This window comes from Octopus sinensis, linkage group LG10 (genome assembly GCF_006345805.1).
Source record: "Octopus sinensis linkage group LG10, ASM634580v1, whole genome shotgun sequence".
Lineage (NCBI taxonomy): Eukaryota > Metazoa > Mollusca > Cephalopoda > Octopoda > Octopodidae > Octopus > Octopus sinensis.
The window spans coordinates 74,764,631-74,785,056 of NC_043006.1; the positions used below are offsets into that span (position 1 = coordinate 74,764,631).

Consider the following 20,426-nt stretch of genomic DNA (forward strand, 5'->3'; position numbering starts at 1 on the left):
TGTACAGTTTCAGTTTTACTGACATTCATTCACAAGGCACTGATTAACCCAAACGTCTGGTAGAAAACACCAACTCATGGTACCATGAGGCAGGATCAAATCCAGAACAACATGCTTGCAAAAGAAAAACTTTCTAATCACACAACTACGCTTGCATTTTTTTGCTGCAGTTCTTCCTAATCAAAGCTGACACAAACAGTTAACGAATAACTCGCATTCTTTTGCGCAGCCAAACCTATTTAAAGAAGAGTAAAAGAACAACAAAAACTCGCATGCGTCCAAGTGGAAAGTACAACAAATATAAGAAGTGAAAAAACACAAACCTGATTCCAGAATGAGACCTGTTTTTTCAGAAGAAATAGCTGTAAAAGACAATAGGAGTTTGTGTCACTTGACAGATTTTGGAACCATCAACAGCTACGATAGGCTGAATGGACACGACATAAAAGAAAGCTTTATTTCACACATCAATTTACTTGGAACACAACTTTTACGGGTATCATGTTGTGATGAGAAGTGTGTGAGGGAAAATGAGGTATGGAAGTGTTACTATGAAAGGCTATCAAGTGTGGAGAATGCAAAGGAGAAAGACAGACTTCCCAATGTGGACCCAACAGTAGGGCCAGCTACCCTTCTTGACAGCAATATGAGAGATCTAAAAATAAATGTTTCAGATATTTTTCTTTCTTTTTTTGTAGAAGGGGGGGAGTTGCTTCCCAAATGACAGTTTGATGGTGATGGCACAATGAGCAACCCTACTGATTTAATGTTAAGTGATTGAACCTTTTGTAATCTGCCTGGAGCTGTGATGCTTATATCCCTAGTTGGCAGTGTGACCCTTCGATTTGTGAATTTGAAAACCAGCTGAATTTTTTTTTCAAATCTCTTTCTTGAAATACTTTTTCTACTCTAGGAACAAAGCCCAAAATTTTTAGGGAGGGAGCCAGGTGAGTAGATCAACCCCAGTATGCAACTGGTACTTAATTTATCAACCCCAAAAGGAAGAAAGGCAAAGTCGACTTCAGTGGAATTTGAACTCAGAATGTAAAGACAGACGAAATACTGTTAAGCATTTCACCCAGTGTGCTACTGGTTCTGCCAGCTTGCTGCCTTTCTTTCTTGAAATACCATTAAGAGTTAGCAACATGAAGAGTATTCGGCTTTGTCTCAAACAATTCAATCAATGATTGGATTTAACCACATCTATTGCCAGCACAGTTGTGTTCAGGACAAGATGGTTAACGAGTAAGAGTCATTAGAACTTTGAGGAATATTTTCAGAGACTCAAACCAGACTAGAGAAGTTATAGAAGCTTAAAAATTCAATGGACAGTTAGAAATTTAGAGTAGTGCTAATTAAAACATTTGAAGAGAAAGAGGAGACGCAAACTTCTGAAGTAGAGGAGAATTGGATGTTTCTTTGGTAACTGAAGGTAACAGACCAAACCTGTGACTAGTGCAAATTTCCAGCTGGACTAAGGGTGATGTGGTGGTGGAACAGTGAAATAGACATGACCAAGAAGCAAAATAGACAGGCTTAGAAGAATGAGGGCAGCAAAAACTTTACCAGGTAGGTAGAAGAGAAGCTAGGCAACAGGTATAATTAGCAATGGGAGAAACGGAAATGATGAGGCTTGCAAATATTCTACAGCATGAATATTTTATAAGAATGCAGGGGATAAAGAGAGAATTCTCAAAATGGAATCAACAGAAGGACCAGCTATCCTAGTTGTCAGCTATATGAAAGACAAAGCAATCAAGGTTATGAAGGCAAAGAAAGTTCTCGGTTCAACAGACAGGGCTCTATTCCCATCAGGAAAATTGCCCTACTAAATAGGTAGGAAAGGTGTAGGTAAAAATTCCATACTGTGTACCCAGTGGAAGTTTCTCAAATACCCAGGAGATGCTCAAGAGGTACTAGATAATTCCTGTTACTTAACTGAGCTAATTAACAGTGAAAGAGGATGTTCTGAAAGTATAGCTGCTAGAATAAGAACCAGTTCCGTCTGTCTGACTACCTTTCTGTCAAAGCATTCATCTTTCCATCAAAGTTCAGAGAGCTTTTACCTCTGTTAGTAACAAAAAGTCTTTCTCTAAGAGCGCAAGGCAAACTTATCCTTGTGCATGGACAGCAATGCTACATGGTAATGAGACATGGGCCCTAAACGCAGAGGACATGCTAAGACCAGGAAGTAATGAAGCTAGATGCTCCAAACATCAATGACAGAATGCAAATGTGTTGAGAGAAAAATTGGAGATAAGGGAAATCAGATGGAGTGTACAAGAGAGAAGACTGCACTGGTACAGCCATGTGATGTGTATGACTGAGAATAACTATGAAGAAGTGCCGATTGCTAACTATGGATGAAACTTGTGGAAAGAAACCCAGGACGACATGGGAACAAGAAGTGAAGGTTGATCTCAAGGTGTTGAGCCTTACGGACGAGGATTGAGTTGACTAGCAATTTACTGTGTTCAAGAAGACATATCCATTTTGATGAATGTGAAGTCCTAAAAGCATTATTTATGCTATTTTATATCCATTCACTGACTAGGCCCTGTCACTACATGTAATCTGTCCCTGTCAAGCCTTTCTCATTTCTCATCTTCATAACACCCCAACTGGCCTCCGTGCCAGTGGCACGTAAAAAGCACCCACTACACTCACAGAGTGGTTGGCGTTAGGAAGGGCATCCAGCTGTAGAAACACTGCCATATCAGACTGGGCCTGGTGCAGCCTCCTGGCTTCCCAGACCCCAGTCGAACCGTCCAACCCATGCTAGCATGGAAAGCGGACATTAAACGATGATGATGATGATAACACCTATCTCTCCATACTTCTAAGGCACTGTTCAGCTACTATAATCATATTGAGAGCAGAAAATGAACATATTTCGCCCTTGATTGCACCTCCCCTCTGCCCAGAACCATATCCTTTTAAAACTCATCCCTCATTTTCAAAATCATTCCTTTCCACTTGTCACCCCTTTCTGTGCTTCCTTGAGATACATCTTTAGACTGCCATTTATTCAGCTTTAACACCTTCTTGAATCTGCGATTATTCTCATCCCCACCCACCGACATAACTGCTGTCAACAGCTTCCCCTCCACCTTTGTCCTTCAAACACTATAAACACCCCTACATACCTCTGACATCCATCTCTCTTTCACCCCTTCCCTCACACTCTCTACATATTTTCTTATCTTCCTATTAGTTTATGTTGTGGCTCTCCTCCCTTTCTGTCCTGCACTTACCACTGCCTCATTCCTAAACCACTCACTCCTATTCCTTCACCTTCTCCAACATAATAAGATTCACCATCAACCACCCCTCGATCGTTCCATTCATTACATTCATCTCCAAACCCATCTCTAACTATGTCACCCTCTTATCAGACTCTAATACACTTACTGACCCAACCTTCCCGATTCTTTGTTCCTATTCTCCCTTACATTCATCTACTTGTATCGTGAGAGTATGCTGACACTTTGTCACTACCATCGTCTACTTTCCAGTTACCCACACCCTCCCTTGCATAATGCAGGGTAATCAAGTGCTTCCTCTATAACAAAATACCTGTGCCTGTCCCTCTATTATACTTTAGCCTCTCACTACTGGCACTCCATCAGTTATGATGACAAGAGTTCCAGTTGATCCGATCAACGGAACAACTTACTTGTGAAATTAACATGCAAGTGGCAGAGTACTCCACAGACATGTGTACCCTTAACATAGTTCCCATGGAGATTCAATGTGACACAGAATGTGACAAGGTTGACCCTTCGAAATACAGGTACTACTCATTTTTGCCAGCTGAGTGGAGTGGAGCACCGTGAAATAAAGTGTCTTGTTTAAGGACACAACACATTGCCAGGATTTGAACTCATGACCTTACGATCGTGAGCTGAATACCCTAACCACTAAGCCAAGTGCCTTCACACCAAGCATAATGCCATCTTTCTCTGATGATGATAATGATCCTTTTTATTCTTTTATTTCAAATTCAATCTTCTAAATCATGAAAAATGATTATCTCCCTTGTACAAACTGTCTGCTCGGGCCCTCCATCTGTTCTTACTTCTATTTATCCATTTCTTTTTTATTATGCAGTACCAGAAAAAAAAAAGTCACGAATGGTCAGTGAATGCTCCTTAGATTAATTGATTGAAGGTTGTTTATTAAATAATTCTAACCCCCTTCACCCCAAACCCATTCAACTATGACTACAGGATTTAAAAATTGCAAATGTGGTAATACGGATAAGGAGTACACTTTGTAAATATTTGGTTTAGAGTTCTATCTCACAGCATGGCACCTTAAACAAGTTTCTTTTTCATTACAGCTTTAAGTCAACCAATGCCTTCTGAGTTGAACTAGTAGTTGGAAACCCCATCATACCTAAGTCTAGACACATGCACAAACACATATATATCTGTGTGTGTGTGTACATATGTGAGTGTCTGTGTGTGCATATGACAATGTATGTGTGAAAGTTCTGTCTTCGTGTGAAGTCGGTTGAGGAAAAACAGTGACAATAGGTTGATGACATTAGGTTGACATTGCTGTATCATCCAATAATCGCTGCGCTTTCAAACAAATATAAGTCCCTAACTTGAAAAGCTGATAAAGGTTAGTAACAGGAAAGGCATTCAGCTGTAAAACAACGCCTGGAATATTAAGTGTTCATCCAGCCCATGCTAGCATGGGAAACAGACCTAAAACAAAAACAAAAACAAAACTGTGGTTCTAAATCCTTAAAACTGGAAAAAAAAAAGCCATAAAGAAACATATACTTACGATGGTATTTGATATTGCGACTTTCAACGACACTGCAATCATTGTTTATTATTTCATCTTCACTACTGGAGCTTGATGCTGAACTTGGTGATCGTGAATCTAATAATGGAAACAAATGAATTTAAAATTGTTGTTGCTATTATTATTATTACCGCCGCCTTAGCGAAGGCAGGGGTATTGTTTTCAGTCATGTTTGTTTGTTTGTCTTTCCATGGGCAAGATATCTCAAGAACCAACAGAAGGTTTCGGATGAAACTTTCAGGGAGTTCTTGCCTTGTGACTGGCACAAACTGATTAAATTTTGGAATCGATCTGGTATCGGACAAGGATTCTGGATTATTTTCCTTGTTTTTTTACTTAATTTTTGAGAGCAGTCAGGTTCATTTTTAGTATTCTTGTTTGTGAGAGAAGCCGAGTTTATTTCCAATATTCTCATTTTAAAAATCATCTCCAGCTAATCGTTGAGAGGACGCTGGTGTTGCCTTGGTGGAGGTTTGCACTCTCTGAGAGCCCATTATCAGTGTTATTAAAGTAGCGAGATGGCAGAACTATTAGCACGCTGGATGAAATACTGCTAAGTATTTCATCTGTCTTTATGTTCTGAGTTCAAATTCTGCCAAGGTCGATTTTGCCTTTCATCCTTCCAAAGTCAATAAATTAATTACCAGTTGTGTACTGGGGTCAATCTAATCAACTGCTCCCACCAAACCTCCCCCAAAACTTCAGGCCTTGTGCCTACAGTAGGAAGGATTATTATTATGGTTATTAAGGTAGCGAGCTGGCAGAATTGTTGGCACACCAGTCGAAATGCTTAACAGCATTTTATTCATCATTATTTTCTGAGCTCAAATTCCGCCAAGGTCAACTTTGCCTTCCATCATTTCAGGGTTGATATTTATAAAATAAGTCCCAACAGAGCACTGGGGTTGATGTAATCAACTATTCCCCATCTCCCTAAATTTCAGGCTTTCTCCCTAAGTAAATAAGGTCATCGTCATTATTAAGGTGATGAGCTGGTGGAATCCTGCCACACAAAATCCTTAATGGTATTTCATGTCTTTATGCTCTGTGGGGTGAAGGCACATGGCTTAGTGGTTAGGGTATTCTACTCACAATCGGAAGGTTGTGAGTTCAATTCCAGGCGATGTATTGAGTCCTTTATTTCACGTTACTCCAGTTCACTCAGCTGGCAAAAATGAGTAGTACCTGTATTTCAAAGGGCCAGCCTTGTCACATTCTGTGTCATGCTGAATTCCCCAGTGAACTACGTTAACGTTACGCGTGTCCGTGGAGTGCTCAGCCACTTGCACATTAATTTCTCGAGCAAGCTGTTCCGTTGATCGGATCAAGTGGAACCCTTATCGTCATAACCAATGGATTGCTATTTTTTTTTTTTAATGCTCTGAGGTTAGATTCTGCCACGGTCAACTTTGCTTTTCATCCATTTGGAACGGAGGTAATCAACTTCTCCATCCCTTCAAAAACTGCTGGCCTTGTGCCAAAATTCGAAACCATTATTATTATTGTTAGCTTATCAGATCAATGTAATCAACTAGTCCACCTGCCTCAAAATTTCAGGCCTTGTGCTTATAACAGAAAGGATTATTGTTATTATTACTATTACTGTTATTATCAAGGTGGCGCGCTGGCAGAATCGTTAGCATGCTGGGCAAAATGCTTAGAAGTACTACATTCTGAGTTCAAATTTCGCCAAGGTCAACTTTGCCTTTCATCCTCTTAATGGGTTGATAAATTAAGTACCAGTTGAGTATTTGGGTCTATGTGATTGACTATCCCACTTCCCACAAAATCCAAGCCTTGTGCCTATAGTAGAAAGGATTATTATTATTATTATTATTATTATTAACCAATAATATTAATATTTAGGGAAAGGGTGGAGGAGATAACATTAACTTCATATGCTCAAAATCCAAATATCTTGCATACTGTCTCATAGCTGGCCTCTGAAATCCTTAACTGAGAAGCAGAAGTGGCACCCATTACCAGCCAAGTGAACTGATGTAAGCCATACAGTGGATGTTTCCTAGCAGCACAAGCCAGTCAGTGGCTTTAATTAAAGTTTTCTGTAAACTTTTGTTTAAATGAAACAAGGTGCAAAAACTCACGAGACATTGGACTGCTGAAGGCTGTGCTGTACTATGGGACCAAACCTGGAACCAGGCGGTCGCAAGGAAAGCTTCTTAACTACACAGCCATGCCTACACATATGAAAGAGAGAGAAAAAGAGCATAACCAAGATGAAACAAACGGGTGACGGAAGCTTACCTGATTCTGAATCTGAATGCGATGCCTCACTGATTTCTGAAACATATACTGGTTCAGCAGGCCTAATTTCGTATGGCTCCTCTGAACCATCAGATGGAATTTCCACATTAGTGTCGTCCACTTCATCTGGAGTATGGGGTCCAATCGGAGAATGGGCTTCTGTGAAATAAGCATTAATTAAAACCATATCATTAGGCGGACTTGTAGAAATTTTTAAACCTTGAATATATTTGGCGTATGTCTTGAATATTCATAGTGTGAAGTATGAAATAATAAAAATGTTGTGATATAATACCGTAAATCCTCGAGTATAGTCCACCCTTAAGTATAATACGCATGGGATTTTTAGGGAGCTGTACTTCTGAAAAACCTAAACCTTGTGTTGTATAATACGCACCCCTTCTCTAACTTGAGTCGTGCGTAATTAAGCCAGCAGCACCTAGTCAAACAAACACTTCTGTGCATGCGTAATACAATAATGGTGGTGTTCTTAATTGTTATATGGGAATGTAAATATGTTTGCAAATTGTTTTTGTTATATGTTATTCTGTGTTCTGAATACTTTTATTTTAATAAATGTTGCTTAATGCAAGTTATGGATGATTCTTTTACGATTTCATTGCTTTCTGGTTTAGCTTAAGGTATTTTCGCGCCCGACATCACAAAATGCGTCTGAATAAACATTGCCGGACAGCAAATAGAGACTCAGACATTGCTTTGAAAATATTTTTCACTTTTAACCTTGTATGTAGTACGCACTAGGGATTTTGACCTTTAAATTTGGGGGGGGGGGAATGCTGATTATACTCGAGGATTTACGGTAATATCTGTATGTATGTTTATATATGTGATCATTTATCAATGGAAATTGCAGCTGTGATACCAGTGCCGGTGACAAGTAAGCAAACCATCCGATCGTGGCCGTTGCCAGCGGCACGTAAAAAGCACCATCCGTTCGTGGCCATTGCCAGCCTCGCCTGGCCTCCGTGCCGGTGGCATGTAAAAAGCACCGTCCGTCCGTGCCGTCTGCCAGCTCCGTCTGGCACATAAAAAGCACCCACTACACTCACGGAGTGGTTGGCGTTAGGAAGGGCATCCAGCCGTAGAAACACTGCCAGATCAGACTGGGCCTGATGCAGCCTTCTGGCTTCACAGACCCCAGTTGAACCGTCCAACCCATGCTAGCATGGAAAGCGGACGCTAAATGATGATGATGATGATGATGATAATGTCTCCTTCTCCATGCTTGCCTGGGTCAGATGGAATTTATTGAGGCAGATTTATTTACAGCTGGATGCTCATCTTGTCGCTAACCCTCACCTGTTTCCAAACAAAGTAATATTTCTCCATGACTGAACATGTCTTCATGCAGGATTGGAAACAAATAACCTTGCTTGTATGATGGTGATGCTCGTTTACAACATCACAGAATCTCAAGACAAGGTACGCACAAACATACAGGTGTGTGTGTATCTGAGTGAGAGAGAGAGAGAGAGAGTATATTCTACCCATTTTTACATGAAACAGAGCAAAAGAAATTGATGAGGCAATGTTGATATTCCATGTCAACAAGTCTACGCTTTCAAAGAAAAATGGAATAAAAATATTTGTCATTTAAAAACAGTAAATGTTCATGACAGGAAGGGCATCTGTTTAATATATATATATATATATACCTCAATGATAAGTAATCATCCAACTCATGCAACCAAGAAAAATCAGATGTAAAAGGAACTAATGAATGAACAACAGAACTAAAACATGGAGTAAGGAGGAGATGCAAGTATGAATGAGTTGAAGAAAATATAGTCTAGAAGGCAGATCAAGAAAAGCTGAAATACATACGCTGTTCATCAGGAGATCTCTTTCTGGGCCGTGCCTTTGCATCCCATCGATTCAAATGGTCATGGTGTCGACTTTCTCGACTTGGACTTCGACTTCGGAAGTGCCGTTTCAACCGACGCCGCTCTGCCCGTTCCATTTCTACAAGAAGATAAAATGTCAAGTAAAAATGTTCTCAAAAAATAGTCTTCAATGAAATACACACGGAAGGAAGGAAAACCCCTTCTCAATAATAATAGCATCAAAAAATACCTCAGGAATGAGAACCCAGGTTCGAAATTTCCCCAAGACACCTGATGAAGGCTGGAGGGTGTATCAGCCAAAACGTTGTGTTAACAACAAACAAGATGAGGACAAATATCCGGCAAATGTAAATAATATAAATAATATAAATAATTACATGCGGGTGGCACGTAAAAAGCACCCACTACACTCACGGAGTGGTTGGCGTTAGGAAGGGCATCCAGCCGTAGAAACACTGCCAGATCTGACTGGGCCTGATGAAGCCTTCCAGCTTCACAGACCCCAGTTGAACCGTCCAACCCATGCTAGCATGGAGAACGGACGCTAAATGATGATGATGATGATGATGATGAATTCCTCATCTCTTAAATATAGAACTGTAAAAGCAGGCTGATTCTCACCTTCATTACGCAATGCTTGGTTCCTTCTTTCCTCTTTCTTTCGAGCCTGCCTTTCACGTTCCTTCTGCTGCTCTCGTATCTCTCGCTGTTCCCTCACTCTCCGTTCAAACTCCAGTCTCTCCAAACGGTCTCTGCAAAAATAGCAAAAACAAAATAAGGACAATTAAGGGAAACAAACCCTGACATATTAAACCTTAACAAAGCAATCTTAGTAATGACGATGCAAAAGGGAAACCATAAGGGACTACAGCTCTGACTGTACTATTAACACTTGGAGAATACAAAACCAATCAAACTTGCTTGAGATGTCTCCATTTCTCTAAATTCCTGTAAAAGAATCAATAATTTTAGTTCTGGTGTGATGATATCAAACAGACAATCACCCAAAAGAGCATGTTATCAGGCTGCAACTATATATCGACAGCAAAGCCGTTGTTCACAAACAGGGGATGAGTATGTGTAATCATGGGGTCAGATGGGGTAGAGTTTTCTACAGCCAGATGTCCTTCTTGCAACCAACAACCAACCTCCATTTGTTTCCAGGTGAAGTAACAACCTGCCCGTCTATCAAACAAACTGCCCATGCATGTTTACATGGAAAAATGGAAGCCAAAAAAAAAGAAAATATCAGAGAAATAAGCCCTTTCTTTACAAAGATCATGCTACATGTCAAGTCTTGTCAAGAAGCCTGAACAAGCTTTTGTGGTAGAATGCAAACAAATGGTATCAACAGTGAAGCCATTGTCCACAAACAGGAGAGGAACATGTGTCAGCAAGGAAATAGGAAGATAGTCACGCAAACACATGAACCTATATTTACAAATACGATGGGCTTCTTTCAGTTTTTGTCTATCAAATCTACTCACAAGGCATTGGTCAGCACAGCGCTATAGTAGTAGACCCTTGCCCAAGGTGCTAAACAGTGAAACTGAACTCCAAAACACCATGTGCTTGGGAAGTGAACTTCTTGACCACAGAGCCATATCTATCAATCTCTATATATACACACATGCAAACATGTATATATACACACATGCAAACATATATACATACACACACACACAAACATATACATGTATACATTCACACACACACACATCAACCTACCTGCCTTCTTACCTACATATTACTCATTCAATCATAGGTAACATTAACAGAAGACCTGACACCTACTCTTGGCAATTAGGTGAATGACTTGAGAAGAAAATGTCCTCTTCACAGTCAGAACAAAACACATGCAGTGGATATCATTTTGTCCAACCTATGCTCTCTGTCCAACCTATGCTAGCATGGAAAACGGTCGTTAAACGATGATGATGAAGTGTCACAGAACCCATGATGTTTGCAAATTCTCTTATATATATGAGAGTGATATACTTGATGTACAAGTAGAGAGAATTCCAAAGAGTTGGTGTTGTTTAGGTCTAGGTCAGACCCGTCTAAGCAGACTTATGACTGTAGATGTTCCAGATTTGAACATTTAATCTCAAATTTTAGAAATAATATATTTAAGATTATGTCAGCATCATTGTTTTTTAAAATTTGATTTGAAGGACAGTTGACTGCTTTTTCAAGCAAGTTGGCTGTTCATAGTTGAATCATGTAAAGGGTTGTAGTTTTCTGAAAGTCTTGCACAAGACATTAAACTGTATTCAGCGATGAGGCTCCAGCTTGTTGAGAGTTTGGGTGTTTTGGAAAGTGAGGAATTATCTCTTAATTACCACTACACCTATTCCACTCTGCTTCGGAATGGTAGTACCTTTCAAGGGTCCCCAACCATCATCATCATCATCATTTAGCATCTGTTGTCCACACTGGCATGGGTTGGACAGTTTGACCAGGGCTGGCAAGCTGAGGGGCTGCATCAGACCCCAGTCCAGTTTGACATGGTTTCTACAGCTGGATGCCCTTCCATTCCAAGAGTGTAATGGGTGCTTTTATGTGCCACCAGCAGGGGTGCCAGTAATGTGACACCCCAATATGGGTTAAATATCAGGCGATGGTCCTGTGGCTATGGTAAACAGAATGTGGAAGATGGCCGAACCCTTAAATATGTGCCACACAGACCCACTCATGTGTGGAGATGCACTGATGTCATGTGAATCAACCCCACTACTTAAGGATTAAAAAGATTCTGTGCTTCATGGGTAAGCTCAAGAGAGATGATCAAGCAGAAATGGGAAACTGCTGTCATATCTTCCCTTCACAGGATTCATCAATCTCCAGGCTTTTGCATGGAGGTACATGATTGCCAATGCCTGTAAAAAGGTATGGCACATAAGTTGGGGAGAAAGGGAGAGAGAGAGAGAGTGTTTCTTGGAAAGAAAGGATTGTAGCAGAATCAGCAAGGAGACAGAATAAGGGTAACAAATAGGGTTGGGGTGGAGAGAGAAAGGAAACAGTACATGTGTGTGTGTGTGCATGCCAGTTGTATCAATGAATATATCTTCACCATTCAGTAATATGGCCAGCCTCTGGATTTAGACAAGGACGTTTGTGTGTATGGCAGTAACAGTGTCACATATATGGAGAACAATACTTCCAGTATTGCTTGGGCTCCACAGAGGTCCAGCAAATGAAGTATTTTCTAATTCTAAAGGGAAATCCAACATTCTGTGATGCAGTTATAACAACGATATATATGTTAAGCGAACAAGCAAGATCATCAGAAATTGTGCAAATCATGTGTTGTACTAAGTCTGAGGGTTTCAACTGTATCTTGTTCAAATAGGTGCAGAGGTGGCTGTGAGGTAAGTAGAATGCTTAATAACCACATGGTTCCAGGTTCATTCCCACTGCATGGCACCTTGGGCAAGTGTCTTCTACTATAGCCTCGGTCCGACCAAAGCCATGTGAGTGGATTTGGTTGACGGAAACTGAAAGAAGCCAGTCATATATATATATATATATGTATGTATGTATGTGTGTGTATGTGTTTGTCCCCCCACCTTTGCCTGACAACCAATGGTGGTGTGTTATGTCCCCGTAACTTAGCTGCTCAGCAAAAGAGACCAATAGAATAAGTACTAGGCTTACAAAGAATAAGTCCTAGGGTCGATTTGCTCAACTAAAGGCGGTGCTCCAACATGGCCACAGTCATCATCATCATCATCATCGTCAAATGACTGAAACAAGTAAAAGACTAAAGAAAGGCAGAAAGAAGTATTTCCTTTATATTCTTCCTTTCAGATTCATTTTCCATGCATATTTATTTACAGCAGCAGCCAGTTGCCCTTCCTGTCACCAACCCTTCCATTTTTGTTTCAAATAAAGGAACAATTTTTGGAAGATTGCAAAAGCACAAAGTTTATGGTACATATTCTTAACAAGAATTGTAAAGATCACATCAAAGTTTCACTCAGGCAGTGACATGCAAAGCTGTGAAGTCAACATTTGCCCAGATAAACACAGATACACCCACACGCACATGATTATACATCAGGCTTCCATACAGTTTCTGTCAACCGATTCCAGGTATGGCAAGTAAATTTGTGAAGCACTCCATATGTTGTAATTCTTCTCTATACAACTTACTGTACCTAAAGGGTATGCTCTGATACCTCATCTTCACTTCCCTTTTCCTTTCCCTGCTGAGGGAGCCATGTATGTCCTCTACAATGAGACACCTGTTCCTGTCCCTCTTTCACACATTAGCTTCTCAGCATCTGGCACAAAGCCACCCCCACTCAATACTGCAAGCACTTTTTTGTGAATGGGTTTTGTCCTACACGTTACTTGGTGACCTCACTAGTGCTGGTACCACCCACTCCACTCTGTAAAGTGGTTGGCAGTAGGAAGGGTATCTTTCCATAGAAGCCATGACATGGCAAACACTGGAGACCAACACAGCCCTAAGGGTAGTCAGATCCTATCACACCATCCAACCCTTGCCAACGTGAAACATGGACATCAAACGATGATGATAATGGTTGGTTTAAGGTTATTGTAGAGACAATTGCCTAGTGTGTCAAGTCATGAGATACAACAACTCAAAGCTACATGTTTATGGAGGGTAGCTCTTATTCATGCAACTTGGTATGTTTAGTGATAATATCTTCAAGTTACTGAAAGAAACGAGAGCATCGTGTCCCCAATTAACATCTCAACTTATAGAAGCATTGTACATTTAGAAGGACATGTCCATCTATCTTATAAATGATGTTTGAGCGTAGTAAGTTAAGGAGGAGTAAAGGATGTTATGTTGGATTTAACCCCTTAAATCAATGCTACTCAAAGTGGTGGTCAGTGAGCCATCAGCTGCAGGTATGCAAGGAGTTTCCAGGAAAGAAAGAAACATTATGAAAATGCTTATGTAATATTGAATTATTTGTTTACAAAAGAAATATAAGATTTTTAAAAAATTCTCAACTTTTGTTATATTCATTATATATATTATTTCCAGTATAAATTAATATAACTAAGAAATATTACTGGTCCCTGGCACATTGGGGAAAAAAAATGCCGGTACGCCACACCAGATAGTTTGAGAAGCACTGCCTTAAATGACAAGGATGTAATTGAAACCTGCCCCTGGCTAATCTTTACTGAAATAGCAGTAACATTATTCAAAGGGCCAACAGGATTTGCCTACACACCTATGATATTCCAAGGCAATGATCATGCAAAAGGCTCCTAACCAATAGATTCTATAATAAAAACCAAAAGAAGTACACCAACTGAAATCAAAGGGTTTGCCTAGACTAGTTTTTTTAAATCTTACAGTGAGGAAGGAAGGCAGTAACCTTTTATAGAACCTCTGAGATTGATGGGAGGGAGAGATGGAGGAAGGGCCACAGACGATTTAGCTAAGAAATTCTTATGTCAAGCATTGTTGAAGAATTTAACAACACAGCTTACATTGAGAAATGGCTCCAATAAGAGGGGGGGGAAATTTTAATCTTTATTCCCCGCATTAGGATAAAGACTCAAACAAGTGAGATTGTGTGATGTTCATGACTTTCTGAAGGGTATCAGTAGTTTTTCAGTAATCCAGTATCAAGGCTGGACTAGTGTCTTGCTTCTAACCAACATACAAACAGTGTTATACATTTGGCAACCAATGTATGAAGCATGACCATAGGGTAAAATACCATGGAATCCAAATAGATGGAACCCGTGGAAGAAGATTTGAAGGCTGATCTCAGGATACTGAACTCCAGCAAGATGTTGTGGAACAAGCCTCAAGCAACATAGTGATGCATGAAAAATTGGATGCAAAATAATAACTATTAGGATATAACCTGTCTCTCCAGACACACCTGACTCTCAATGTCTCAGTCTACTAAAAAGTGAATATATTGCTTTACATATAGAGATGGCATCCTATGTTATAACCAGCAGCAATGCTGTAAGATTTATGTCAATATTTATACTGGGTTCTGGTAGAATCGTTAGCACACCAAGCGAAATGCTTAGTGGTATTTTGGCTGCCGTTACATTTTGAGTTCAGATTCAGCCGAAGTCGAATTTTTGTATTTCATCCTTTCGGGGTCGATTAAATAAGTATCGGTTACACACTGGGATCGATGTAATTGACTTAATCCCCTTGTCTGTCCTTGTTTTTCTCCCCTCTATGTTTAGCCCCCTGTGAGCAATAAAGAAATAAATATTTATACTGGGTTTGTAAAGTGCAGCTGGGCCCAAATATCCCATCTGCTTCAATTAAAACTTGAAAGAAATCCAGTTCAATGAAGTGGACTTTCTGTAGATAAATACATGCAAACAAGTTCTTCAATAGTGTCTTAACCCTTTTGGTACCACATTTCTATTGACATATACCGTTTTAGTTTCAATCCATTTAAAAATATTGAAGAATTTAGTAAAATAATTTTCGTATTATTAAGCTGCTGTCTGGAACAAATTAACATAAAATTTCGAGGGAAGGTTTTAATTTAGATCACACTAAAATAGTAAGCTTAGGTCATAGAACCAGGGGTATCCTTGGGTGGGTTTGTATCAAAAGGGTTAATTATTAAGATGATTACAGGACAGTCCCTTTTCTTGTCTGAAAATAGAAAGCTATGTAATGAAATCGTTGACATTAAAATTAGGATATCTCTCTACCATGCCCACTACCTAATGCAGGGAACATACTATGAACAAACAGAGAAGTTCTACAGTGATTTTTCAACCCTTCTTCATCCTGCAGCATAGTACAACATGGTGGTAAATGGGTTCTGACATCGGCATTGCACTTTGCTGCAATGGAATAAACATGTAATTGTGTGGCGCATTTTATCTGACAGTCTAACAATTCTGCCAGTCACCCACCCACTTTAATAATCCTTTCTATTATAGGCACAAGGCCTGAAATTTTGAGGGGAAGGGGAAGTCGATTACATTGACCCCAGTATGCAACTGGTACTTAATTTATCAACTCCAAAAGGATGACAGAAAAGTCAACCTCAGGAGAATTTGAACTCAGAACATAAGGACAGACAAAATACCACTAAGCACTTTGCCTGGCATGCTAACAGTTTTGCCAGCTCGCTGTCTAATCCTCTTTAATCATCATCATTATCTTTTAACGTCAGTTTTCCATGCTGGCATGGGTTGGATGGTTTGACTGGAGTTGACAAACTGGAGGGCTACACCAGGTTCCAGTCTGATTTGGCTTGGTTTCAACAACTGGATGCCTTTCCTAATGCCAACCACTTTACAATGTGTGCTGGGTGCTTTTAACATGCCAGCACAACCACCATGTGGTTGGCAAGCAAACTTCTTACCACAGTCATGCCTGCACCTATTAAGAACAGTAATAATTCAGACAACTCTACCTTTCTGTCTGATGTTACCACTGGAGTTTCTTTGCATTTAATAATAATCACTAATCTCTGCTAGCACCTCTTAACCTCATAATGAAAGTCCATAGTCTAGAAAGGTTGTTGTCATTGTCATCATCATTATTTTGAAGTGCCACATTTCCATGCTTGTTTGTGTAGGCCCAATGAATGCTGTTGGAGCAGGTTTTTCTACAGCTGGATGCTCTTCCTGTCAACAACCTTCATCTATTTCCAAATAAATGAGACTGTCTTTGTATGTCAGTTACTTTTGCTTACAATAAGAGCATACACAACAGCCACACACACACATTACATTAATATAAAAATATTAATGTGATGGTACAAAGGAAAACAAAACTTCTTAATGACTTGATAATGGAGGTTTCCCTGCTCTCCAAAACTGCCATCAGCTTTCTTCATTTCCAAACATTTCATTCCACTTTTTCATTTGTTGTGCTGTCGGCACTTCTAATGATGGAGAAGACTAACCCAAGCATAAAACACACATTTGCACAAATTTCAGCTAATAGATAGAGTGACAGAATTTTCATCTTCATTATTTGACCTCTTCATTTCTGCAATGCTCTTTTCCAAATGAACCGGCAACAGTCAAGATTGTCTGAAGGTAGAGTTTGCTAATCCACTGCTGGTTCTACTCAGGCTGAAGGTTGATGTTGCTCTTTCTCATAATCTGTTTGATTTGATCACTGCAACATTACAGAGGGCAGTATTTTGCCAGTGCTGAGTTCACTACAAAAGATGCAGCTGGGAAAAGCTGGATCATTTTCTTTCTCATATGGCACACATCGTCTGTCCATCTGAGACAATGTCTGGTGGCTTCAAAATGCTGTTGACCTGAGATTTCTCAAGGACAGTAGGATTGGAGATGCAGTCTTCCCATTTGATATCCATGATAGATTAAGGTAACAAATCAATAAATATTGCTCAATGCAACTATAACCATCAGACAAACTTTCTCTCAACAACAAAGGGGGCTTTTTCAACACACTATTTTCTCACCAACACACATCACACAAATCTATCCTAATTTGACAACTCTACTGAATGAATCATTGCCTACAGAGACCACCACTTTAGTTACCTCAGACCCTGGACTTAATAAAGCCATTTTAGTTATTATCCTAGTCAACACATTCTATAACAGGTATTTTGGAAACAGTGTCACTAGGTATAGATTTCCAATAACCCAATCACTGCATTTTCATTTCTAAGTGCTGGTGCCACATAAAAATTACCCATTGGTTCCACATACACATGCTAGTGCCATGTAAAAATTACCCAATGTTGGTACCACATAAGCACCTGTGCTGGTGCCACTTAAAAAGCACCTGTGCTGGACTATGTAAAGAGCACCCATGCTGGTGTCATGTAAAAAGCACCCAGTACATTCTGTGGAATGTTTGGTATTAGGAAGGGCATCCAGCTAAAGAAACCAAGCTAAATCAAACTGGAACCTGGTGCAGCTCTCCTGGTACCAGTTTGATCTGGTCAAATCAGCCAACCTATACCAGCATGAAAAATGGACATTAAATGATGACGATAAAAATGACAAGAGAATGTCTGTGTAACTTGAGCAGAACAAAAGTCACAATGTTGCTCTCACTTGAATACACCAACTTTCTCACACATGCATACTGACACAAGATATACACACATATACATGGCGAGCTACTGCAAAACTTCAGTCCATCAAATTTCAACCACAAACCATTGGTCAACCCAAAGCTGTTGTAGAAAAACTTGCCCAAAGTACCTCACAATGGAATCAAACCAATTACCATGTGATTGCAAAGCAGACTTATCCACATTTGCACACATGCTAGTTGGTCCATTCTAATTCTGCTTTTCCATGCTGGCATGAACTGGATGAAGATCTCATTGGGGACAGTATTTTACAGTCAGATGCTCATCCTGAGGCCAACCTCAACAAGTTTGGCAAGTATGGCTTTTATTGTTTTACCAGTCACCATAAGTCAAAAAACGCAAAACAACATAATGTATTGTTTGTAAGGGATGTAAACATGACATTACCATTTTACTCACACATAAAATGTAAACATTTACCCAGACTCACATACACAGATGTATATAGACACAAGCATTGGATTGAACTCGACTGGATTGCCCATGTTCAATCCACTGCAGTACAAAGACCTCCACATGCTCTCTCAACAACGGTCCAATGTGGAGGCAGTGAATATGAGCTTGAGATCATATTGGTCTAAAGAGCGCCTATTCTGCCACATGAGTTTGACATAGCCAGCCAGAGGGGTGCGGATTTATTATATTCATACCCAGGAGTAGTTAAGTCAATTACAAACATATATGTCACATGCGCACACACATGCTTGTATTATATATATATATATATATATATATATATTCTTTTATCCGTTTCAGTCATTTGACTGCGGTCATGCTGGTGCACCACCTTTAGTCGAACACTCATTCTTTGTAAGCCCAGTACTTATTCTATCAGTTCCTTTTGCCAAAACTCTAAGTTACAGGGACATGAACACACTAACATCGGTTGTCAAGTGATAGTGGGGGGGACAAACACACACAGATATATACATACATACATATATATATATGTATATATATACAACAGGCTTCTTTCAGTTTCCGTCTACCAAATCCACTCACAAGGCTTTGGTTGGCCCGAGACTATAGTAGAAGACATTTGCCCAAGGTGCCACACTGTGGGACTGATCCTAGAACCATGTGGTTGGTAAGCAAGCTACTTACCACACAGACACTCCTGCGCCTATATATATATATATAATGTTGCTATTATGTTAAACTGTTGTATGTCCAAATTTGGCCAAATGCATTTTTGCAATATTTACTTTTGCTTGCAATGACTGGTTCTTTTGGTTAACCTATCGCATCCCCAGCTGCCAAGATATCAAAAATTGTCAAAGTGTAGTACAATAGGTTTGTTATGGAATGGTGAAACTATTTTTTTCGTCTTCAGAAAAAGCAGTCTGGGACTTACAACACTTTTGCATAATAGTAATGTCTATATATATATAAATATATATATATATATATATATATATATATATACAAATTGAGATAGGGGTTGTAAATGCAACCCTCCATGGGATAACATATATCCAATATACTGCTAGTGAAGTTCCCAACAAAATTAATACATAAATGTTAAGGATTGCGATGCAATCAATTCATTTACTGTATTATATGGGCAAAGGTAAAATGATTTACCACAAATTACTAAAGTATGTGATTGAGTATTATCTGGTAATTGATATTTGATTTAGATGTATTTCTCCATTTCTTATCTTGTATATATATATATATATATACACACACACACACACTAGCTCAAAGTATCACGTAGGAAGATAGGAACTCAAATCATATAGTTTCAAAGTGAATACTGAGTAGTGTCTTATACAGCTTGCCAAACGTGAAATACATAGTTTAGCTAATGTTAAAAGATTTGGCTGATTAAAATACTATCAATATATGCGTGCAAGCAGATAAGGATATATTATATATATACATATATATATACTAGCACTATGACCCAGCAATGCCGGGTCATAGTGCTAGTGCATGCATACACAGCTGTGTGCGTGCACACATACACGCGAGTACTGTCCAAATCTCCGACTAATCACATACAGCTAGCCGGCATTCAATTGGCGTATCAAGTTTCGGGCATTTTGATTGGGTTTTGGATAGAAATTTCACAAAAAAGTCACTTCTATAAACTTTTTAATGACTTTGCGGGGTGACTGGGGAAATGTAAAGATGTGCACAACCACCCTTGGACAGTTTTGAATGACCATAGAAAGTGCGAGCCCTCTAACTGAAAAATTATGGATTTGTATAAAGGACACACACAGACATTTTGCCGTTTATATACATAGAGATACACACACACACACACACATATAATCACACACAAAAAAGGCAGGTGAACCAATAAAAAAAGGGGTGCTACCTATGGATTTTTGGTTGTTTGTTTATATTTTTTACTTTGGAACAGGTCATACATTTTAAGGGGAAGGGTCTTTAGATTGTT

General features: G+C 39.4%; 1 protein-coding gene across 5 annotated transcripts in view; it reads right to left on the minus strand.

Annotated features, from left to right (window-relative positions):
• LOC115216397 (cyclin-dependent kinase 11B) overlaps positions 1–20,426 on the minus strand; it is an 82,631-nt gene that overhangs the window by 19,946 nt on the left and 42,259 nt on the right. For 4 of the 5 annotated variants that reach the window (XM_036506820.1, XM_036506818.1, XM_036506817.1 and 1 more), the window contains 5 exons: positions 9,570–9,700; positions 8,929–9,066; positions 7,084–7,242; positions 4,798–4,896; positions 324–362 (listed from right to left, as the gene is read on the minus strand). In XM_036506820.1, coding sequence (XP_036362713.1) covers positions 324–362; positions 4,798–4,896; positions 7,084–7,242; positions 8,929–9,066; positions 9,570–9,700 — 566 coding nt within the window. The remainder of the gene's footprint in view (positions 1–323; positions 363–4,797; positions 4,897–7,083; positions 7,243–8,928; positions 9,067–9,569; positions 9,701–20,426) is intronic. The other variant, XM_036506819.1, reaches the window with a different exon arrangement.